This window comes from Echinococcus granulosus (assembly GCF_000524195.1).
Source record: "Echinococcus granulosus chromosome Unknown EG_S00012, whole genome shotgun sequence".
Taxonomy (NCBI): domain Eukaryota; kingdom Metazoa; phylum Platyhelminthes; class Cestoda; order Cyclophyllidea; family Taeniidae; genus Echinococcus; species Echinococcus granulosus.
This window is the reverse complement of record NW_020170392.1, coordinates 871,679-895,932: the sequence shown is the minus strand read 5'-3', so window position 1 is coordinate 895,932 and position 24,254 is coordinate 871,679. Positions and strand designations below refer to the sequence as shown.

The window sequence follows — 24,254 nt, the reverse complement described above, 5'->3', positions numbered from 1 at the left end:
AGGCCACGCTATTTTCCCATTCATTGTCTTAACAAAAGCATGAAGTTTGAAAAATTTAATAAAGGTCTCTATCGAGAGAAAATCCTCAACTAGTCTACTTGTTAAATGAGCTCCTTACCGGTCGCACCACCTTTTTTGTGAAATTAGGCTAGTGCGACACTCAAGAGAGTGTTTTATTACCACAGTCTCTCGTGGTATCGCTTTCAAGGCTTTTTTCATCCCTCATACCCACGACTTTAATGAGAGCGTTATTTACACTGCCTCACATCAAGTGTTTAGGAATTCCCAAAGTTTAACAGGTTGATGAAAATCTACCATTGGCGTGCCTCATCTGCTAGTAAATGGAATGTCATCTAATCAAAATTAAGTCCACTCAGTAGACACCATTTTAGAAGTACCCATTTCTTGATCGGTGTGTATGCACAGGGTTCGTCTTATTTCAGACGCGGTGGCGATGCTGGTGCCACACTTGGACCTTATGGTGTCATTGCTGGGCGCAGTCTCGAGTTCTGCACTGGCATTGCTGGTGCCACCAATGCTGGAACTGCTTCACCGCTGGCCGGAGCGTCAGCAAATTCCACGTTTTTACCTCACAGTGGTGACCAAAAACGTTGTGATCCTTGCCGTGGGTGTCTTCTCTGCTGTCTGTGGTACCGTTGCCACTTTCATCGAGATCGTCAACACACTTTGAAATGCCAAAGAAGTGTCATTCTATCCTCTATTTTTCAACCAGCATTCTAAATTACTCACTTACCTAGGATTCTCATTTGATTGCCTTTCTAAGTGTTTGGATAAATCATCAAAATTTATTATTACTTCGTAAGTATACGAATTATTGCTGTAGTACCCAAATCATCCTTGAAGATGGCATACGGCGGGTGAGTCGGAAAGTAATTTACATTTTGATTTTGAGGGGATCCTTAGATTTCACTTCCTCATCTAGATTAAATATGCCAACGTCAGGTTAATCTCTAAGATGCTGCCTAGGGACGAATTTTGCCCCGCGGTGAATGCATTCTGTTTACCAGGCGATTTTTATGGGAACATTTGTCCGAAGGCGACAGGGAGTTATTATTTTCTTGGCACGTAGTAATAAACCACTGTTCCAACAGCGATTTTGTAAGCTTCTCTTTTGCCGGTGGTTTTGACTAGTGGGAACTTTATGTTTCAATCACTTAATGGTTAATAATTCGAACTCGGGTCAGTTTCCAAATAGTTGATGCACTCAAAGTAGTCTTCTTTCCTGTAGGTTTTGGCGGGTTCATTCATCCATAGCATGTGCTTTTTGACTTTGTATTCAGTCAGCGGAAGTGGAATTATTATCCCAGAGTGAAATCACAGAGGTTGCTCTTAATGTAGCGCCTGGATTGTCACCGGAGTCGCCTTTGTCAGTGTGCCAATCACCTGGCGGCATAGTTGGTCCGGGTGGATATCTGGTACACCAGCGTAAAATGCTAATTACTGGATTTTGGAAAGACCAGTACAGTCACCTACACAGGAAAACGAGGTCTATGATTTTTTAGGTGCTGCTGAACGCATGGTGGAGCACCTTACCAGTTCTTGGATGGTTGTGTTCATTGAACTGTACTGAAAGCATCACGGTCTATGTCTCTTCGCTCTCTCGTCCTATTTACACAATACATAGGAACTACTTTTTGAATGGCGAATTGAGCTAGTAAGGGTTAAAAAAATAGACCCTCCGATCACATTAGCTACTGCCCTACATGGCTGTTTTGTGTGCGGTGGAGTCAGGCATCTCGGAGTTGGCATGACAATTGCTCATGCACTATTTTTATTGCCCACATAAAGTAGAGCAGGGTCATAAAGGTCAACAAGTCCGCTGACACTAGTAACTCCACTTTTATTTGTCAATATGTATAATATGTGACAACTGAGTAAGCCCTGAGGAATTCGCAAGACGTACCACTGGAAGGCGACTTCTTACCAGCTTACAGAAGGGCTGGAGGACTGCTAGCACTGAGGACGGGATTATGGGTCTTTCCTCTTTGTATGCAACTATTTCCGTTTGCCCAGTGACTTTCAACTTCTACGGTAGCCTTAAAGGAATTCATTTGCTATGTTTTACTGAAAAGAGGACAATGTTCAATGGTGAACGCATTTCGTGTGAGAATTACAAGCCGTGATAAAGGCTGGCAAGAATGAAATCCATGTGAAAAATACTAGGGAGCAGCTTCATGGAGCTGGGTTGTAAAATCCTTCTTTCCATTTTTTTTTCATTGTAAACACCGGCTAACCACCTATCTGACGCTAGTCATTCTGGCATAAGCACCAGAGCAAGAGAGTATCCAACCTGCTAAACCCTGGTTAATCATCATGGATCACCTGTTTCATGGTTGTGTGAGTGAGCCACTTTGCATGGTAAATGTGTGCTTGCGTTTGTGTCAGCTGTCATCCCTGCTGCTAGTGCGTTTTTTTCGATTGTCTTTTCCAGTTGGCTCGTTTAAACCAGGCTAGCTTAAGTCTCCTCATCTTCCAGGGCTGCTAGTCAATCTTTACAAACCCACACAGCACGTGATTACGCCCTGCCACCAACGCCGCTAGCAATCGTGTGAGAAGGGGATTTTGGAGAAGACTTTTGAGCGACATTGCTGTGGATGGTCGCTTTAATGACCGTTTGACTAAGATTAATTGCTGTTGCATGACATGACTAAACCTTGTTATGGAGACTTGAAAGGGCGATTCAGTGTTTCAAAGATCAGCGCTTGATTGCAGTTTTGTTTGTCTCAGCAACTATTTGTGGTGTATTTGGCTCAGGCTCTATGAGGGTAGTGTGAGGCACTGTCGCTGCCAGCCATGAGGTAAGCATGTAGAACATTAAACTGCCTTCGGCGCATAGGGCGCTCACACTTGTGAGATCAGTAGGACTGATAAGGAAAGTTGCTCTACCAATTTAATTCCCTTGCCCCAACATTCACTTGAATTGAGGTAGCCAGGGGCGTTAAATTTACTATTAATTGAGTTCTTTAAAAAGTTGTTTGCGAGGGGATTAAGCGCTTCCTTATCAGGTTACGCCTCATTGGTGGATGTGCACGTAACAATCCTGTCTGTTCCGACTTTGATCAACCTTCGTCACTCCAAAGGCAAAGGAAATGCTTTTTGTAAATTCTCTGCACATTATGATTGCCACTTAAGGCACGTTTTGTGTGGCAGTCTTTGGATTTTGAACTTCATTTGCCGCCCTCCATTAATGTGAGGGCAAATTGCCGGTGACGACTGTGGAGTTCCAGAAGGAAAGAAAGCGATTCACCGGTGTCTAAATAGCCCTCAAAATGAAATACTTCTTTTAAAAGGGATGAGAGAGATCCTACATTGTATTTACATATCGAGGTGCTGATTTTCTTGTTTGACTCTTTAGCCCGTGTTTTGGGCTATGTGGTGAGTAACCTTAAGGTCTCAGAAAGTTCAACGTAGGCCTTAAAGCGTGCTTTTCGTATTGTTTTAATCGACTTTGAATGGGGAAATCTGTCCTTGCTACAACAGTCCTTTCCTTTCATCTTACCTTTCGTTTTGTTTCGTGCGCTGACGACAGGTGTCACGCCCACACAAGCGGGAGAAATCATTGATGGTGCGTTTACTTGGCTCAAGAGGTAATGGCATACTTGCATACGTGTGATCCGCTCCAATCGCCAATGTTGAAGACGCAGCACCCTGTGTGGCTTATAAAAAAATCCCCATTGAATCGACAAAACATTGGCTTGCATCCGGTAGATAGAACTGCGATACTTCCTCGAGAGGCACCAAAACTATCACGTACTGGCGCATGAAATGTGCACTGGTGGTGGATTTGACGTAGTTGTGTAAGAGGTAGATGGTGTGTTACCAACCCTGAAAAAAGTGGTCTCACGTCTTTGAGGATCACTCCCCACACACTCAATGAACCACAAATGCAAATGTGTTTGTCTCACCGAAAAATTGCACAAATTTTATTGAAAGTTCTAATTTTAACTTGTTTATCTGAAGAAATGTGGTGGCGTGCGAGAGTATCTACCAGTGAACCGATATTCAGGACAAGGGCGCCCATACATGGACAGGAAATTTGAGTACAAAGAAGGGCTCTTGAACTTTTTTTTCAACTGTGCCCACCCTAGAGTGTAGAGACCGCAGCTTGCCATCGGATGAGTTTGCCCTTATGTGCATTTCACAAATCATTCATGCAGTGTCAATGTGATTACGTAGCTTTCTCGGAAAGGAGCGAATGTCAGCAAGTGTTTTAATGTGGTTTTACCACTGGTTTAAGTCTTCCTCAGTAAATAACTAATTCATCAATTCGTTTCCATTACCGAATATTTGACCTTAATGTGAGATTCTGTGATGACCCCTAACAGAAGGATTAGAAATAGCGTTTACCTTCGGCAACTATCCCAGTTCCATGTTCCGCAGGAATACCATTAACAAGTGAGGCAATCCTAGTCGTGAGCCATCTGAAACGCTCGTTATGGAGCTGTCTACGGTACCCGTGTGAAGGTATCAGTGAAGCAAACACGCGGTACCTCCTCCACGTCTCTACTAGCTGGAAAAAATCCAGATAGATGTGACCGGATGGCAATCTCGATCACCTTCGTGGCGTTATTCAGAGATGATTGGAGGCGTCAAAGATGGTACGATCCATTCGTACCAGTGGGAGTATGTTACCTCCAATTAGTGGGTTTAAATCTTGTAAAAGTGGTTGTGCTTCTGAATGTCTGTATGACAACCTGTACCGGAAAGGAACTAGTTTGGGTTGGACGATGTTCTACAGTGAGCCTGTTCTGTACACAAGACGCTCCTCATGTGAAAATCCATCTAAAGGGAACACGAAAAAGTGAAAACCCTTTTTTTCAAGCCATGGAGTAAATGACTGTAGTCATAGCGAAAGGTACTTTTCCAATGGATGGATTTAAACATAGCCGCAGTCATCACTAACCACTGTGAGAAACTTCTCTTGTCAGCCTCTGCAAATTTCGCTAACTAAAGCGGGAATATTCCTTCCCCAAATTTTACGTGTGATATCAGCCAAACGAATCAGGAGTTGCGTTCGTTTGGATCAGATCTGCTCACCGGTCCTGGACACGGGGCTTGCGAGCCCCGGAATCCTGATGAGGTTTGTTACTTGCAGATGCTATGATGGCCGAGGCGGGAAGTTGGCCAAGGAAAGCCTTGAAGACGACGCTCAAGAGGGGGGGGGGGGAGACTATGCAATACTTTGGTTATTTGTTTTAACCTCCGTTTCGGTTTCGTGAGCACTCAAGGGTCTGCCTCTGTACTTCTGCTAAGCGATATGCCCTTCGGGCCATTCCAGCAGGGCTACATGAATTCCTGCAAAGACGCTGCTTGGGAGAAAACAATTGCATAGTGTTGACTAATCAAATCTTTGAGTCAAAAGCGAGATCTTTATCGTTGCACAACACAAACAGGTGGTAAACATGACAGTAATGTAAGCTGATGTGGAATGCATTATCTTGGGTAAGGCGAAGGAATAAAATTACACCCCACTTAATCTCCAGCAAAATAAACACTTTTTTTCTTCAAGCATTGGGCGATGGCTATCACTCCCGAGGATCAACGAAATTGTAAAACTTCGCTGTCCACGTTTTATTTTTCCTTCTAAGGTAAATCACAGCTGGAAAATAGTGCAAAGTTGAAGCACGTTCGGCAATGTTCTCTTCGTTTTCATGTGCGAGATAGCGGCCATGGGACATCAAGCTTGAGAAATCTGACGTTCATCAGAAGACAAAACTCATCAAGATTAAGATCACGTTCCTTTTGAAATAATGTGAGACATGTTCGTTTAGTCACAGATGTAGCTGAAATATCATATGAGGTGCGCTCAAGCCAAACTGACAAGGTAGCAGGGAGTAGCAATAGACGGGGGGTTCTGGTACTATCGTCGACCAGTCTAGACTAGACGCTGCTGGTCAGGATGACTACAGATGGTGGCATTGTATGGGTAAATCAATGAGAAAATATCTACCTGTGCTCACAGAAGACATCAGCACAGTGTGGCACAGTGACGGAACACCAAGTTGCTAAGTGGTAAGACATGAATGAATAGCGTGAAGTTGCGAGGAATGGCTGTGCGCCTGTTAACGACCCTCTCAACCGCGGAAATTTTCAGCCGTCATTCTGTCGACTAAGCGCCCAAAAATCTGTTCTTTCCTTTTGTCAGTTGGAAGGTTTCTGCCTTGAATCAGGATGAATGAGTTACACTTGAAAGTTCTGGTCTAACAGTACATCAAATATAACCTCCCGCGGTTTGAAAACACTTATCTTTGTTTCAATTCGAAGGTCCGAAAGAGAATAAGTGCAAAGCAAATTTCATGTTTTTTAAAAGACTAATTTCTACTGAATGATAGAAAAAGATGAATAGCCCACGTCAATCATACCGCTGGATGTTGAGCACTTATACCTTAGAAACGAAGAGCTACAAAAAACCTAACCCCGTGTAAGTACGAACATCAATGTATAATAAAGAAACCAATATTTCAACTTTACATCTAACATTTGTATAAAGGTGAGCGCAAAGGTATTTTAATAAAGAATAAGTGCAGAGCTAAGGTCAGGTAACACGTTGACGCAAGCAAGGTCTCAAAGTCGCAGCTGCGAGATGTCGACAGCGTTCCACGCACGGATGCATTTGAAAGTGGATTTCGTTAAAGCACACTGAACACTCAAAAGAACACAGAAGGCTAGACATTCTTCACTTAAACTTATTATTCATTCCCTGGTTATTTTCTGTGGGACCTAAAGTGAGAGACTCTTGTACCAACAATTGACCTAAGAGTAAAATTGTAGCAAAAATGTGACATTTCGTTGGGAGCTCTGGTAGAAGAGTAGAGGGCTTGTGATATTACACTTTTTCAGGTCTAAAAACTAACGTTTTCGCTACCAGGGCCTCTCAAAGAGTAAAAAAATTCAAGCGTCCCCTTGTTCTAATAATGACACCTCTTTCCACTATCTTGACTGACTGATATTCATCCTGCTGCTAGTGTTTGCCTAATCTAGGTAACAGATGAATAATGAAACGACTCGACTTTCTGAAGTCTAAACGGAGAAATGAGTGATGAGTGGAGGCTTCTCGGATGGTGTAATGATGAGCATTGCCAATAAAGCTAAAAGTACACGCGCTATCGGATAAAGGCAACCCACTGGTAAGCACCGAACTAAAGACTGGAAAAGTGAACTTTACTACTATTATTGATAATAAAGTTCGGCACGACTAGTTCTCCCCATAAAGACATTAAAATCGAATTAACAGATTGATTTACATACCATGCTCCACACAGTGATTAGGAGCAGTAATAAATCAGATGGACCAAATGAACTTGTTGCAAAAATATCACTTCCTATTGCCAACCGACCTAAAGTCGACTTCGGGGCATAATTTAAATGGGGGAACATCTGCACTATTTTCAGCGTCAACAGAACGCGAATCTGTCTTCGGATTTTAAGTGGGGCAGGAGGCACCAATTTTGAAGCATGTCATGAAGGGGCTTAGACATAGAAATTGACGAGTCCCTAGAGCTGAAAGAAATCAGTCACACATTAGCTGCGCAGCAAAAAATAAATAAAGACCAAAACACCAGCAAAGTTTTTGCCTATTTCCTAGAAAGTGGAAGGAATTCTAGCTGTAAAAATCCTACATAATTAAACAGAAGAAAAAACTCCGAACCGAATAACAAAAACGCCCGTATACATTATTTCTTGCAATTTGATGAAAGAAATTGCGATAGTAGCAAAAAAATTCCTACTTGTTACCAATAAAGACTTACCTGTAGCAAGAGACAAAAAGGAAACGGAGCAATCGTGCAAGTGAAGCAACCACTTTGTAATTACGTAAATCTAAATAAACAAATTTGTACATAAAATAAATGACCACCTCAAAATGAGAAAAAGAAAAGTCACAAGGTGAATGCGCATTCAGTCGGGTGGGAAGGAATGAAAAGATGGAATGGAAGGGTCTTTTCCTGAAGTGTACAAAGGTGTAATAGGGCGGACAAGGAGGCAAAGAACGAGGGAAAAGTAGTCTACGGTTTATCTGTAACGAAATTATCACTTCCGGCAATTGTTTGGGCATTCAAGAAAGGGAAGAGGGTCAAGAGCTCAAAGCGGCGAACACAGCCCAAATAACATCCGCTGGAGTGCCCGTGGAACCGTACTCGTTGTAATTGAGATCCATCAGTGTCCTCACATGTTTCGTAGCTGTGTTGTAGTCCTGGTTTGAAAGCGTTAAAAACGCATTTTCTAGAACATCCGCACGTTGAGACACAACAATTAGTGAGAGCATTCTTTTGTCCATTCGTTGGATATCGGTGGTCCAATTAGACAGAAGGGCGTCAATTATTCGTTGTATTACCAGTTGCTTGGCGGGCGTATTGATAAGAGGATGAGTTGTCATGTCGAACAAGATAAAATTCTGTTTCTCGGTCGAGCAGACCCCCTTTTCAACGAGATTTTTTGCTATCCGTTCTCTCACATTTCGCATTTGCAGGGCGATTTTAAAGGGATTCCAGGTGTCACCTAACAATCACATCATAAGGTGGGAGAAGAACGTACCACTTAGATAGTCAATCCAGGACTTTACATCGGCGGGGCTGTTACTGCTTATTGTTCGCAGTGCTTCATCCAAAAGCATGTCACCCGTGGGAACATTTTTGATTACAATAACATTTCTGTTCAAAATCAATCGACGTGTGGACGGAGGCTCAAGAGTAATACGACCTCGCAGAGCCAGCTCAATAAGAAAACAGCCCCGGAGACCAAGACTAATGTTATCACTCCAAAACGACGTGTATCCTTCACGGTCTTTAAGGCCAAGAAGTAGAACTTCCTCCATAAGGGCGAATCGTGTTTGTTTAGAGTCATCACCTTTTTGCTTATCATCTTGTAAAGCTGAGTTAACGTCTGAACTTGATGACCTATCCCGCCTGATATTGCGACGGAAAACAACAGTCTCTCCCGTCCCGGCCATCTAGGTAGCTATTATCCACGCGGAATTGTAAAACGTTAATTGGCCCCTTCAACGGGCGCATCATTTGCAATATTTCAACAGACTAAACTTACTTTTTTGCTTTTATTGAGCTTATTATTTTTTATTGCTAGGATATAACAGACGGGTACACAAGAAAATAAAATGTTGGAGTGAGAGCCCAAATAAGTAGTTTCTTATAGTACATAAGGAGCAATGGGTCACAAGAAAGGACAAATTATTTCTTCTAAAAATAGGGCACCCAAATTGAATCCGAATATTCAACACTCCTAAGAGTAGAGGGAATAGCTATTAAAAAATTCGGTGAAACCGCTAGAAAGAAGATGGGGTATGTAATGATCTGGTATTTAACCCTATTTGGCAGAGCAAGTGTTTACACTCCTGTGGTTTGGATTTCTGTTCAGCGACTGTCTCTGGGCAATGCCTAAGGCCATGCAGCCTTTCTGTACCTTGCCAATTTATTTTCTTTCATACTACTTTGGCCTTGTATGATATCTGCTTAAGGCTGAAGCGCCCAAATTATGACATCAATTCACTATCGGTTGAAAAGGTAAGTTTTGCCAATTAACTGCATGCGCTTTTGCATAATTACTTAGTACACATCGAGTGCTACATAAGTTTCTCGTCAAACATGCCAAACACACCAGCAACTTTATTTTTATTCGTACTTAAACTGCACTTTAAAATTTGCCATCCTCGTTACTTCAAATGCACTTTTCCTATTCCAACTAATAGAAGGTCTGTCACATGAACGTTATTGGTTGCGTACAAAGCGGCTTTTGCAAATGGTATGTCTTTAACTATTTGAATTTTCAGATGCGTCTGGTATGTTGTTTTCATGCTATCTAGGTAGCCTTAGTATGTAGTTAAGCGAATCAAACATTTTACATACAATTACAGTATACATTGAATGAACTGCTGTTTCACTCGCTGATCCCATTGTAGCCTGCTTCTCTGTCTGGTTTTAGCTTCGCAATCCTGTCCTGGGTGTATCAGTGTCATCCTAAAACTAGTGTAGTGATGCAGTGCCGTTCAATACATTAAGCCACTTCCAAGTAACTAAAGTAATTTAGCTGCTAATATTTTTGTTCGTTTCCTTTTTTTCGGGTTGGAAGATCGGTGATGTTCCCGACTTGGTGTTTTTTTTTCTTTTAAGGATGTTGGAATTCTTATCCTTACCTCCATTGTCCTACCCTTTGTGAACTGTGACGATTTCTCCCCCACTTACCTGTCGTATGGTTCACGCGAACGTCTTATCCTCACGGGCCTCGGTCCCAGTGTCGTGTGTTTGCGAGGACCACCTTGGTTCGAGTGGGTTTTCAGCGCCTTCCAGCGTCACACCATCAAAGTAGATGCCACTTCACCGGAAGTCTATCCGTTTTACGCCTTTACTGCTATAAACGAATTGGACCTCCGATCCCGTTCTCCTTGGCTCCATGATTTTCCTTCTCCCTCTCTTTTGTCGTCCTTCTTCTCATTCTCTCCCGCCCCCAGTCCCGGTTACTTTGAGCTTCGTGAAGATGCCTCTATTGAACTTTTCGGTTTCGACTCACACTGTGTTGCATTTATTTCTCAACCTGGAAAAACGTATTACGGCCGCCAAATTGGTATTGATGTTGAATTTGAGGCGCGTACTGATTGGTTCCGAATCTCTCGACTTCTTTGCGGCTTTGCTCTCTACTTCATTGCACCCGTTCTCTCCAGCAATCTGGCCTTTTATTATTTCACCGGCATGAGCTTATCAGTCATCGGAAGTGTTCTGATTATCCTCCTCGTTGCCATGCGACTGCTTCCGAAACGCGCGACCCTCCTGTTTCAGGGTGCCTTGCTCATTGGCGGAGGAGCGTTCAGCTTTTTCTTCATCTACTTAGACTATCTTCGCTCACTCCTGTGGGGCTTTGTATTGAACAACGTCGGCTGGGTACTCTGTTATGTCCTGGGAACGGCTTTGATCTCTTGTGCCATACTCTACTGGTTTGGTCTACCAGAACAACTTATCCGGAACTTTCCACGAACCCGAACCCTCCTCCAAGTGCTTATTCGCACCGCTGCTGTTCTCCTCATAGCCTCTGCACCTCATCTGCCCTCACAGTTGCCGATACTTACAGATATTATCCATCTAACAGCACAATATGCTAAGGTGTGGTTCAACATTAATCCTTCTTTGCTGTTAGCAGTGTCACCACTGGTGATGCGTGCTGTGTTTGCTGGTGCAGCTCTGGCTATGGTCTCCTATACCTCTACTACGCATCCGAAAGGCAAAAGAAGGAGACCACCACGGGATCCTTCATGGGAAAACTGCCAATTTTTGCCCGCCCCATGCGCATCCTCATCGCCTTATAATAAGCAAAGTAGGAAACCTGTGTGGCATCCACCGGGAAGCGGCTTTCATGGCACCCCCTCGACATCCAACTACGGGGGTTATGTCTATCTTGCGGAGGAGGATGATGAATATGCAACTGGATACACGGAGGCCTACTGGGATGGTAACGGGTATGTGTTTTCACCCGTCCCCCGTGTAGGGTCAAATAGGTCGACATCAAGACGATGGCAGACGGCTTCGTCAAGATCACCGAAAAGCAGGAGTAAAGTTGGCTGGGTAGTGATGCAGGACGCTGTTTTAACTGATGATGAGGAAGATGGTTGAGATAAAATTGCGTTCTATTCTCATAAAAATTATTTTCGCACCAGTGTTCCTGTGTACTGTTGCTTGTCCTTTTTGTTACTCTGTGTTCAAGGTTACTTATGCAATGTAAGTACCAGTTTTAATCTTCCTGACCAAACGACGGTGAGGTTCAACAGTGTTTTGGAATGTGTTTGAACTGACGTCCATTTCGAATTGCCGGAAGACTGTAGTACGTTTTTATGATAAATGGACCCCTAGTGTCCACCTGATGCGTTAAAATGTTGGAAACCATTCCATAATTTCCCCAATATAAATAATTTTGCGGTTTTCGATGAATTTTTGGGAATACTTGTAAGTGCAATTAAGTGATGTACGTATTTAATTGTACGGCTTTTCAATCTCTCTTAATTTGGCCTATATTCTGGTAACATGGAGCTCGTTAGTGTCACTTATACTGTTGGCTTTATGGACCTTTTGTTCACTTATCATGAACCCACTTTCCGACGTGTAAGAAAGCCATCGTAGGATATATCTTCTCTGCATAGCATAAGGATTTGCCTCATTAAAAGTAGTGATGCCGAACAAGCACATGGAGTCGCTTCCATATTCTTGTTCACCTGTTTTCCCATTTCTCACACGGTTAAGTTGCAGCAGCAGTGAAGTAGAACGATACACGGGTCTGAGTTTTGGTCTGCACTTCTTTGCCCCCGTCCGCTCTTGTGATTATTTTCGCATCAAGATTAATGCGATTTCTCCGGAATGATTTGGGTTGCATCTTTTTAACAGCAGAACTCGGTGCGCACGTGCATGCACCCGAAAGCACTTTTTTGCTTCAATACATTTATTCACTCACTCCGTCAGTAGTCTTCTTTTTTCCGCTCCCTCTCCCCCCATCGAACTTCATGTTCTCGGCATGGTTCGTTTCCTTCTCTTCCCTATTTTTTTCTTCTTTTCACTATCTTAATTAATCAAATGATGACCGATATGAACTGCGCTTGAAATCATGTTCGCGTAATTTTATAATCTGCCATACTAAATCTAATCGTTGCAGAAGTGCGCTTAATCCCACTTCCTACTCAATCGAAAATGTAAGTTTGTGGTGCTTCTAAGAACAATAAAGTGCATTGGGAAAACTGTAGTTAGATTCTAGGATGCAAAAATCCTGTATACCTTGAGAAGTTTGGAGTCCCCACTATGCTAGGTTTTGCAGTGGATAAAGGTGAAAGTTTTCGCTGATTTTTCCTTGATTCCTGTTGATATAATGAGTGTGTATCACTGCACTAAACCACTGACTTTCCCCGAAGGCATTATTAGGGACAATAGCCTGGATGTAGCTGGGAGATTGGCTGCGTAGATGGCGTGGGCAGGTCCATGTCACAGGCAAGAGGGGTCGGTCCGTGGAAGATCGAAAGGATCCACGTATTTAAATACGTGGTTAAAAGGAATACCATCCCACTTCACGGCCTCCCTGTGTTGAGTGTCATCCTCGGTGCTCCTTGGGTCATGTTTCTGTGTCTGCTGTTGTAGGTCTTTCAGCAGACCTTAATCAATTTCGAGACGAATAAGATTGGGACGATAGATTTGGTAAGAAGGTTTTTTTATCTCAATATTACAGGCCGTGGTTTTAGATGGGATAACTGAGTAGATCTCCCTTATTTAAAGTAGTGCCAAAGGCCGGACGGTGCCCTACAGCAAGCTTATTTCGTATCGTTTGGTTTTTTATGGAAATTTATCTTGAAGCAACAGAAGAATAGCTTCTTCTCAGGTCATAACCATAATTCGTTCGGTTAGATCCTAGTCTCTATTGCTAGCCATTATGCAGAACTTGAAATTGAGTTGGCTGGCAAGTATCGACACAGTTCTGCCGTTTCTTTTGTTGTGAGCTGCTACAAATTCTTTTATTAATGGCGGTTGCCTTTCTTTTCCAATTTTGTTGTGCATTGTTCAGTCGGCAACTCGCCAACAGTTCCACCAGTGTGGCTCTTGAGTTGGCCTTGGAGGCGGTACAAAACAAGCAAGCGTGGTGGCGAATTTATTCGTGACGTACAGGATGGCCAGAAGACAAGCAATAGAGGTGGCATGAAGGATTCTTCATGTTGCTATTTTGGGAGTCAACTCGTGGAAGTGCGGAAAGGCCCACTTGGTCAAATATACACATAAATCAACTACCCATCGACCACAAATACTTTAAATACGCTTTTCCCTCAGTTTTTGCCTTAAGTCAATGTTATGGCTTTATAGGTTTCGTATTATTTTGGACATGAGAGTCGTTGTGAATCATATGAGGGACTTAGTTGGCTAATAGTGAGCCATGGATAACTGTGCTGTAAATGGCTCCTCATTATTAACACTTTCAACTCAGTGATGCATATTTCCCATTTTTGGTTCCATAAGACGACTTTACCACTGGCTGAGAGTCTGTAGGTTTTGCTTCCTCTAGAAAGCGGTGTTTACCCAAAGCGGCGTTTGATAGGCTGAGTGGTTGAATGGCTTCTGAAACAGCATTTTGTAATCGAATTTGCTGTCGACATAACCCAGCATTCGTTAAGCCCTTTTTCCTCCACTTAAATTAATATCCTGTCAGGCTAATGTGCTGGAGGCCCAGACGAAAAAGTCGATTTGTTTTTTTTTTCACCCCTTGCTAGATTAACCTTATCAGCGAAGTTAATCTGATTCATACTTCACCCTTCCCCAAGTTGACTTGAGAAACTTGTGGTTCTGACAATGGGTGATGCATGACGATGTCAGGGGCAGGCTTTTTCATGCCAACTTATTATGGTTACCACCACTATATTCTCCTCTCATAGTTGTGATGCCTTTTATCGTGGTGCAGATATTCCAGCGATTACACCTGTTGGAATTATCTGTTTTAGGTATTTGAACATATAATTACCTTCTAGTAATAGGAATATTTAATGTCGTCTGGGCTAGTGAAACTGATTTCCATCAGGAGGCAATTAGCTCGACGGCACCGCAAACCAATACTGGAAAAGTGCTGGTGTCTTTTGTTTTGCGATCCTTTTTTTGCACTTTTCAAGAAAGGAGATCAAATTTTATGCTATCATCAGAGTTCCCTTGATAGGTTAAAAGTGCTTCTATTCTATTTGCGGAACTGTTGTGGTCATAATTTCAGTAATTAGTCTGTTGGTGAAAATAATTTGAACAGATATTAGATCGAGTTCCATTTTGTCAAATCTACTTTTCACTAATCGACGTGAAAATTCTATTCGCTTAATTGTGAAAAGGAGCTTTTTTTCACAATAGTAGTCCAAGGTCTTGAGTAATTTACCGTCGTTTACAAAATAAATGGTTACCTTTTGAATTGGTAATAAATTTTCCCACTTTTTTGCAAATTGAATTACACATTGTTCCAGATTCAAAAAAAAACAGATGTTCCAGTTGAAATATTCCCCTTACCGTCAAGTTCCTCACCTTCGCTTTTCTAATTTCGGGTCTCTAATAGCAGGGCAAGTATAAAACGTTCCAATTTAGTCGAGACTACACTTCTGCAAAATCATTGAACCCAGTCATTTCAACAACCATTAACGCTTCTCAGGGGAGTAGTGTCCACAACTACCCAGACGTTTTATTACTGTGGTTCAACACTAGTTGTCCTTAGTTCTTTGAGCAAGCTAACCGCTGCTCAGTAAAGATATTGTCATCTCCAGAATGTGAATGTCCTGGTCTGATTTGCTCCAAATCTAACCACTCCGGTTACGGCATAGTTTGGCGAAACTTTTCATGAGGTGATAAGGAAACGACGTCACGTGTGTGTTAACGCTGATAGCAAGTTGCTTCTTAATAAAGGAGTGTAATTTTTATCGCAGAAGCGTTTCGTCAGTCTTCATTGTCGAAATGCCCACATAATTTACTCAATTGTCCACCTAAAAGGAGCCGTCTTAGGAGGCGGGAAATGCATACGTTTCTTTTTCCAAATTGTGCATAAGTAGGTCTCATGATTCGACGCATTGTCACACGTGTGCACGCATTTAGCCTTTGAATTAGGCGCTGACTCCTGTGATCGTCTTGTTCCGCCACCGTGCTCCGGTTCACTTGCCAAGAAAGTATAAGTGGGACAGAAAACCACAAGGAGGTTGACTACGCAAATCATAAATCACCGACCTCTTGGGCTTCATGACGCCTGGAAACAACAATGACACCATCAGCAGCTAAAATGCACTACAATTTTAACATGCCTTTTCAAAAATTGACAATATATTTTAAGGTATTTTGAAATGCGGTGGAGAATTTCGGTAGCGCTTTTTCTCAAAGATGATTTATGGTCGAGTAGATCGCTTTGAAATCACCTCGTTTCGGTTCGTATTCTTTTCACTGACAGTGCGGCTTATATTTGTTGCATTATAGGCGGCAATAGCTCAATCTACTTAGGTGTTTCCCAAAGTCGACCTGGTTTTGATAAGCCAGTTTACTTTCCAAAAGGTGATCCAGTGATAAAACTTAGGGTGAGGTAAAGGGTAACATTACAGGTTTCTATAAAAGAGGACGCGTTCTTAGCTAAATTTAGGCATTTTTTCTGTCCCGACCTCTGACGGTCTTAAATGTATAAGTACGGCTGAAATTGCATTATTTGCTTTAAATAAGTTTCACCGACTGGATAGCTGCGATGTCTAGTATGGAATGGAGCCACCCCCAACACTTGGTTTCCTTCCGTCTCCAATAAAAATTATAAATGTGGAACTTGCGACCCGGTACAATCTTTTAGGTACTCACTTTTGTCTTTTAAGGTGTTGTTAAAGTGTTTGGCTTTGTGAGGTAATGGAACTAGAAGTGGTAGTTTTCAAATTCTTAACCCGTCTGTTTTATTTGACACAGAGTGGGAAGCTGGGCTGGAGGTAGCATCGAAGTTTAAACTACGTTTGTTGATTATCTGCCACAACTGAACAAACCCCGAAACGTTGTTGACCTTCCACCACTGACAGTTGTTGATTAATAAGTTTCAAATTCTTTTAAGGGGATTCTGATGGCCAGCACTCTTAATTCTTTGAATTTGTCAATTCTCCAAGAACTGTGATGCCTGTCAACGGAGTACAACTAGAGCAGTAGGTCATTTCAGGCTAAACGGCTGCCTGATTCTACTTTTTATTTGATTTACTAAGTACTCTAACTAGATGATCATTTCTTGCTTCGAACTAGGTCTTAAGATGCTAAAAGTAGGAAATAAAGTCATTCTAACAGCACCACCTTTCAGGAGAAAAAAAAATTCAAATAGAAATCTATTGGGGGAGTTGGGATTTTAAGAACTGGAAAATTAAGTCCAAATATCACGGTAACGGATGTGATTAGTGCAAAAGTGGAGCAATTAATCACTTTTTGCATAAACTAAAAAACGGCTTTGTAAACGCACCGAATAAAAAAAGCCGAAGGTAGCACTTCAACTGCGTCATTTGGGTGTCTGACATTTTTGGCGTTTTCCTTCTACTTATCCACTCGACTGTTTTGATGGCGAATTCCACAGCGCACCACGGGACGTCTCGCCGCCTTTTGTTCCCCCCACCTCCAGCTCACACTCCTATTCATCATTTCGAAGATCTTGTAGGATGGTATTTATTCCCCCGATAAAAAAATGTTATTGACACAGTGGCTAGACCTCTCTCCTTTTTTGTCAAGACAACCGTTTCCCATTCCTCCTGTAGCACCCTTCGTAAATATAATCGCGAGTATCGCTAGAGAGGAGAAGATGCATGTTCACATTTGTGATTTGATCAAAAATTGCCATAATGGCAACAAAATTGGTTTGGGTAGTTAAACAGGCATTTGATTCTTCATCAGTTTTAGGAATGGCTAAGTGGAATGAAAGATCGGAACCGTGTAAGCTCTTCCACTGTCCTACATCAGAGTCGTTTTCAAGGGTGTCCTTTAGGAGGGATCAACGATTCCTCTTTACAGTACTCACGAGTTCTTTGCCTGCATCACCTAAATGTGACGTTCGACTTCCCCTCCCGATGGGACTTGTGTTCGTTGCCCGTTTGTAATGCCTGGTTGCGGTGATTGAGTAGAAAACGATGACCTAGGCGCAGGATGTTCTTTGTCTGAGAATAATTTCATTTTTATGTTGATAATCGGTCTCTTCAACCTCGTGAGAATTGAGTGCTTTTCTTGATTTCTCGTAGTCCCCAGCATCTCGTTTGTTTCCTGATTGTTCGAAATATCAGAAGATCATATTTAGACACTTGCCACTCTTCAGACCTTTACGTCTCAAGGCTACGTGCATAATCTTTTCTTTATTTTTACTTTTCATCATGATGACGGGCCGGGTTTTGGGAGTGGGCATTTAGTCCCCTACGTTTTCGTCCCTTTGCCAGTTTCTTTGATGAGTATGTTTGCTAATCTTACGATTATCGTTTATCAGACCACTCACATTCAGCTTTTCTGTAATCTCTTCGACCGTTTTTTCTCCCATTGTCGATTCGTTTCAAAGCTTCCGAATTAACTCCTGGAGTATTCTATCCACCACAGTGGTATGAACATTGTCAAACTTCGCAATTTATTCATAGAGGCCACTTTGCTCTAGTAGTGAGCACTCAGACGCGGATGCGTTTTGAATGATTTCTTTGAGGCAAATTTTGTGTGGATTTGGCATCCACCTTCACGTCTGGTGACATCTCTTATGTTAGACTGCACTTACGGTTAGCCTGCCAGACTGAAAGGTCGTATTACGTGTTCAGGCACGACTGACTGCTAGTCCTCTTCTTTTTTTGTAAAATTATTTCTGCTAAAACCCTTTTTTAATAATGAACAATTTGGGACTAGCGTTCCTATGGAAGGAAAGAATTTGTAACTCTTAGAGGAATCCGGTCAAATTCTGCTAAGTTTTGTTTCAAAGAATGGAAAAGCATTGGTGGTGGATAAGAGCAAATACCATGGCTTTAAATCTTTCCTAATTCGCTACGAAGAAATGCAAGCAATTTTTCTTCTTAATTGCATTGAAATACATTCTGGTTAGTTATTCGTGCCTCTTTTTCGCCTCAAAAGGAATTGTGACGGCGATTGTGTATGACTTTTCCCATCAACCCACATACCACCTCTGCGTATATACCCAAATTATATATATCGGACTGGGTTCTTCCATGACGGTCAAAGTCTCACATTTCAGTGTATTCACACTCTCCCGAAGCACAGAGAGCGAGGGCACTTTTCTAAATGATGATTGAAGGGACGCTCTAGATTAACGAACGGTGACGGTTTGCGTTGGAAAATCATGGTTAAACCGACTCCAAAAGCGTTTAGTGCAAGATTTTACTAGGGGATTCATCTAGAACACAGCTGTAGTAGGTTATTGACTGTGAAATTGATACTGAGAAAAATGAAGAGTCAAATGGACCCGAACTTCCCCAACGTAACCAAATCATTACAGTACCATGGATATCAAATTAAATGGTGCCTTTAGGAACAAAATAGTCTTCAACGTAGCCAGTCTCCATAGAGTAGTAATGTAGAAACATATTCCAGCATGCCATTCGGTGGGAGACTACTTCTCTTTATTGTTCCCGTTTCGCCAAGATACGAGAATAACTTGCCGATTTGTAGCTTTTGAAAGTTCTTTTTTTCGAAATAATTATTATGCAACACAATTGCCTAGCTACACTCACAGTGTCGCGTCGCATCGACATAGGTTTGTGTGTGAGCCCTGTGTATTGACCACTTTATCACCGTCGGCATTACTGTCTCTGTCTCTATCTCTTCCTCTTAATCACCCGTTCACTGATTTCTTCTGTCCTGTGTGAAGGCATTGTAAGAAAAGTCGCTGGGAGCAAAGCAGAAGCACGAAGAACACTTTGACAAGGAAAGAAGGAGTGTGCGCTTGCGTTTTAAAACGAAGTGGGGTCAAAAACAACTGCTCACACACCTGTTACTAGTTTGCAGAGTAGTGAAGCGAATGCTTAAAAGGCTAGAAAACGTCGAAACATGCAAATACATGCACGAAAGAGCGTGCGTTGGATGTAGAAAGGTCAGGAAAAAGGGGGAGAGAGAATGGAAAAAATTAGTGTTCACACCTTTGCATCCCCACATAATGGGCGGACAGGTAGATGGGTAGAAAGGTTTGGAAATGAGGAGTTTTCTACATGATGTCAGCAGAGTCGAATGGAGCGGGTGCAAGGTGGCAGGATTTTCCTAGTAAGGGGGGGGGGGTGTCGGGTCGTGGTGATTAAATAGCTGATTCCGCATTGCTTGTCTCAAATTTACCACACATAAGGGTATGGATCGTTTAATACAACCCTGGGGTCTAAAACTTCCATAGAATCAGGTTGGCTCTAGGCAATCCGAGAATTGCTTTCATGGAGCCCCTTTAAGTGAGAAGAACTAAGGGAACATTCGAGACACCTCCAAATAAAATTAGTATACCAGAGGCAAATTATTAACTGTTATGGAATAAACCCAAATGAACAGTGTGGTTGCTCCACATGTGCGCTCAACAATGGAATAGGTCGCTCTTGATAGCTGTAGAGCTGTGGGTAGCATCTAGAATGACTTAACGCATAGATGCGGGATCTCCAAGAGTTTATCTCTTCTTCAGAGTAAAATTTAAGTAATAAGTAGTTGTATCTTAGCAGCATAAAACGATTGGGTGTGGGTTGACTACTGTTAGGGATTGACTAGTAAAGCATCCACCCGGCATGCATTTGAAATAGGCCGTCTGCTACGTGCGGCAGAAAAGTGCTCTATGGAACTGAGTACGGGCGCTCGATTTGAATAAAATGAATTCAAGTAAGTTGCCCATTCTCTTGATTCCTACGGTGTTTGATTGAGGTGGCAAAAGATCCTCGTTTAGCGCCCTGAGAGTTAGGTACTGGAGTGTTAGGGTAAAAATTTCTATAAAACTATATCTTACAACCTGTATTTTAAAGCGATTTCCGTCATTTGGATCAAATTTTTGCTCTTATTGCTGGAAAACGCGCTAAGTCATGCGTTCCAAGAGTGTGTCTCGCTAAAGCGGACCATTTCCTGCACACTTGTCGATGATTCCACGCAAAAACACCAATCTCATGTATTCAACAGCAGATCCTCGCTTGGCGGCTTGTAGGTCATAAGCTTATGCTAATTTGAGTGTTTAAACTAAGGAATCTGTTCTAATGGAGAAGGGAGTGCGTGTGTCCCCAGTAAGGTTTTTGAGAGGTTCAAAACAGAATACATCGATCTTTTTAACTTCTTTCTTCCTTGTAATGGAATATTTACTAAACAATGAAGGGTAGCGACAAAACCTGCTTTTAGTGGAAGTACTCATGAATTAGACGTAGTAATTTAACGTAAAATCCTCCCAGAAGAACCAAAATTGCATTAAAATTGTTTGCGATATTAGACACTTGCTGAATAAGTGTTACTGTTTAATTATCAAGAGCCGCTCCCCTTGCATTTTCCCATCTAGTGAGAAATATTTTGGAAAATTGCCTTTTCTTTGTGTTGCTTAATTTTTGTTTGATGTTACTGTTTTTATACTGATGCCTAGGACAAATGCTTGCAGCAAGCAAAATAAGCTCTCTGTGTTAAGTGTTGTGGGTAAGGTGGTGAGAACCAGTCAAAAGTACCACTTAATGGTTGTTTCTCTCCGACAGCTTTCGACTTCTACCTGATCTGAAAGAAACCAGCTAAATTAAATTTCGTTTCATTCCGAATATTTAAAGAAAATTCTTACCTACACAAAAATTATGCTCATAGTGTGTTTATCATGATGGAACTGCTATTTTTTCTTTCACCGATTTAAGTCGCTTACGATTTCCTTGTTCTTAGTCAAGACTGGCAACCTACAAATACATAGTGACCAATGGTTACTAGAATGACATCATTTGTTGATTATTCTGAGGCTAAATTATTTTGGACACTCCAGTCCTACCTGGCAATGTTGCGTGAATTGTGAGCTCAGGTGCAGCCTCAGAATGCGTGGAGGCACTGATGGTTTGGTAGCAGATATCATGGACAGAATGCCATGCTACCTGCACGATAAAACGAGTAAGTGCAACGAAAAAGTGGTCCGTCACACCGGTGTTTTACAATGACTGCGTTTGATGGTCAAACTACACTACTTTTGCACGTTTCAGTAGGTGTTCACCCAACCATTTAAAAGCGCAGCTCAGATGGAGGTTTTTTTTATTCGACAAGTATACTGCTCAATTAGTGATGAATATAAAAAATTACTTTGGGGCGAGGAAGTGATAAACGCTGCTTAGCACCGTTATTTGCATTCAGTGAATGAAAAATGCAAGAAAGGCCAAAACTGGTTTGAAAAAATAGGAATTGTTTATGCTGATACACAAAGCGTCTTTTTGCGCGCACTTAAGTATTATTGGTGTACTTATTTTTACAATAACAGCAAAATGTTTTTTTAGCCTGATTTTGCTTTTATACTTCTACCTAGTCGATAAAAACAATAAAAACGGTATGAAACAAGGTGCATTTAGTTAAAAAGTAGGGCTCAATTGGCCGTCGTACCCTGGACTCTAGTTATTCATTTTGTCTTCGAAGCCGCAAAGGTAGATAGGCTGCAACCGCGACAAAATTGCTTCTTTTTACCGTGTTAAGAGATTAGCTAAGTAAATGTCAAAGAAAACGAAAGAGAGCATATTTACCGCATTTATGTCTTCTACTTTACTTTGTGTTCTTGTTTTGCTTCCACTTTCCACCAGCTCCCCTCAAAATGTCGGGTTTTTTAATTTTTTTCTGCGCAAAAGCCCTCCCCATTCGCTTTTGTTTCTCTCTAAGTGCTGTTGAGCGAGAGGAGATAATGGCTGCAGGAAGATCTTTGCTGGTACTCATGGCATCGTAGGCACGACCAGGAGCCGGGTTCATTGTATTTTACCACTATTTATTGCCCCGTAGTTAATGCGCAATAAAACGCATGACAGTAACGAATATTGCTCGCTTTACCAACGATCTGAACGAATATTTATTTTGTAATGGCCAAACATTAAGAGAAAGAATATGCAAAACGCCCCGTTGACGCCGAGATTGGCAGTCTCTTAGTAAATGCGTTACACTGCTCTGCTGCAGCTTTAAATTCGCAAAACGACTACTCCTAAACATGCTTAGACAGATAGTTGATCTTTCATTTACCTTGAAGAGAAAAGATAAAATTCATCTTTAACCGTTTTAATTACCATCCTGCCAAACAAGCGCGTGTGTGCTAACTTTTGTAACGCGAAAAAACGACCTCCTGTTTGCCTTTGTCCAGTTACTTTGCCTCAACAACAAAACGGTCTTATCATTGTGCCAAGGAGTTTACTGTTGAATAAATTAGACCTATGCTGGATTTTTTCGTCAAAGCAAACAAGGGATTATTTTTCACGCACACAAAACGAGTAAAAATAATATCATCATTTGTTTCAAGCTCGCTTCAAGGTCTCCAGTAGCTTAGGCTATTTGGGCGGGTATTTAATGATTCCAAAAAAGCCGACTTTTATAAAATCAGCATATATTGCTGGAGTTCTATTCATGCTGGAACTACTTTCCATTTTGGCAAATCGAATGACTACAATGTCTTAATTCGAAATGATGTCTGTGCTAGATTTTGAAAAATCTATTTTTGCGTTATTTAGCAGTCATTGTGTTAGATTTTCCCATAGAATCCCGAATCAGTACTTTGACAGGATACTTTTAGGAGATGCGACTTACAATGGCGTAAAAAGTGGTGATTGTGCTACGTATATTCGAGTTAAATAGCTTAGTGTTCGAGTATTCCACGCAACACATTTCTCATAAAAGGTATTTTTTAGATTTCAAAATACATAAACTGGTTCTCACACTTCTGACCTTACCAATTTCTATCACAGTTAAAAGACCACACCCATGTTGGATGTCAAAAAGTGCACACAAACATGGCAGCTGGATTTATTCGGAACCTTAAATAACGGAATACTGAGCCAAAATCTTACTTCAGTTCACTGTGCAAAGAGCAAAGAGTACTGTTTACTTCTTTCTAACGTGAACTAAAGAACGTAAATGGCCATGATTCCATCTTATGCACGGTGAGTCGTAGCCTAGGCGGTCTTCTTGTCCAATCACATCCCCATGTCTCGTCCTCGCTCTCTTTTGCCCACCCATGGTAAATGCACACACACAGGGGAGCCGGACATAACGGATGCGTAAAAATACAACTCAATGCGACCTTTTTGCCATTCTCTACCTCTATCTGCCCCTTGCTTTCGATTATGGAAACGTGCGCGTGCGTACGTGCGTGAGTGCGTGCGTCAGCAAAATTGACTGTTTAGCTTCCCCTCTGTCCGTCCGTCCATCCGTTAGTTTGTGCCACTGGTTGGACGATTTCTCTCGAGGGCGTGCGCGTGTCTCTTCGACTTGGAGATGTCCCCATGTGCTAACGCACACACCCACGGGCAAGCACGCGTCGTCCACCCCCAGTTCAAAATTTTTTTGTACGAATAGTGGCTTTTTTTAAGCCTGAAATGAAGCGCCAACCTTTTTCCACCAACATAGACCTGAATAAAAGCGGTGGTTTTTTTCCAAGCCAGCGCACTGGACGTTAACGATGGCATAACTCTCAAAATATAGCCGAATAAGCCTTTACTCTGCTTTCTGATATCCGTTATAATCATAACTTTTTCAACTAGACCTTTAATTTTGTTCCTAATAAGTTCTTTTTTGGGTTTTTCCGGTTGTTTTTTTGTACCATAA

The 24,254-nt window shown here is 41.9% G+C and overlaps 5 protein-coding genes across 5 annotated transcripts in view; 4 read left to right on the top strand and 1 right to left on the bottom strand. All coding sequences in view use genetic code 11, as the record gives it.

The window, feature by feature from the left end:
- The window catches only part of EGR_02654 (Proton-coupled amino acid transporter 4), a gene marked incomplete at both ends in the record, with an annotated part of 7,434 nt that extends 6,743 nt beyond the window's left edge, over positions 1-691 (top strand). Inside the window, one exon of the mRNA XM_024491903.1 lies at positions 444-691. Coding sequence (XP_024353718.1) covers positions 444-691 — 248 coding nt within the window. The remainder of the gene's footprint in view (positions 1-443) is intronic.
- A 7,401-nt stretch (positions 692-8,092) lies between these two features.
- On the bottom strand, positions 8,093-8,968 carry EGR_02653 (Golgi phosphoprotein 3-like protein; the record flags this gene model as incomplete). The annotated part of the gene is made up of 2 exons (XM_024491902.1): positions 8,093-8,517; positions 8,554-8,968. 2 exons carry the CDS (start codon positions 8,966-8,968, stop codon positions 8,093-8,095), a joined length of 840 nt encoding a protein of 279 aa, XP_024353717.1.
- Positions 8,969-9,802: 834 nt separating this feature from the next.
- EGR_02652 (Transmembrane protein 194A) lies at positions 9,803-11,633 on the top strand (the record flags this gene model as incomplete). The annotated part of the gene is made up of 2 exons (XM_024491901.1): positions 9,803-9,811; positions 10,143-11,633. 2 exons carry the CDS (start codon positions 9,803-9,805, stop codon positions 11,631-11,633), a joined length of 1,500 nt encoding a protein of 499 aa, XP_024353716.1.
- A 4,132-nt stretch (positions 11,634-15,765) lies between these two features.
- Positions 15,766-21,333, top strand: EGR_02651 (hypothetical protein; the record flags this gene model as incomplete). Its single annotated transcript, XM_024491900.1, has 4 exons — positions 15,766-15,837; positions 17,409-17,441; positions 18,457-18,571; positions 21,254-21,333. 4 exons carry the CDS (start codon positions 15,766-15,768, stop codon positions 21,331-21,333), a joined length of 300 nt encoding a protein of 99 aa, XP_024353715.1.
- Positions 21,334-23,703: 2,370 nt separating this feature from the next.
- EGR_02650 (hypothetical protein) lies at positions 23,704-23,941 on the top strand (the record flags this gene model as incomplete). The annotated part of the gene is made up of 2 exons (XM_024491899.1): positions 23,704-23,791; positions 23,865-23,941. The coding sequence occupies 2 exons, from the start codon at positions 23,704-23,706 to the stop codon at positions 23,939-23,941; spliced, it is 165 nt and encodes a 54-aa protein (XP_024353714.1).
- Between the last annotated feature and the right edge of the window lie 313 nt (positions 23,942-24,254).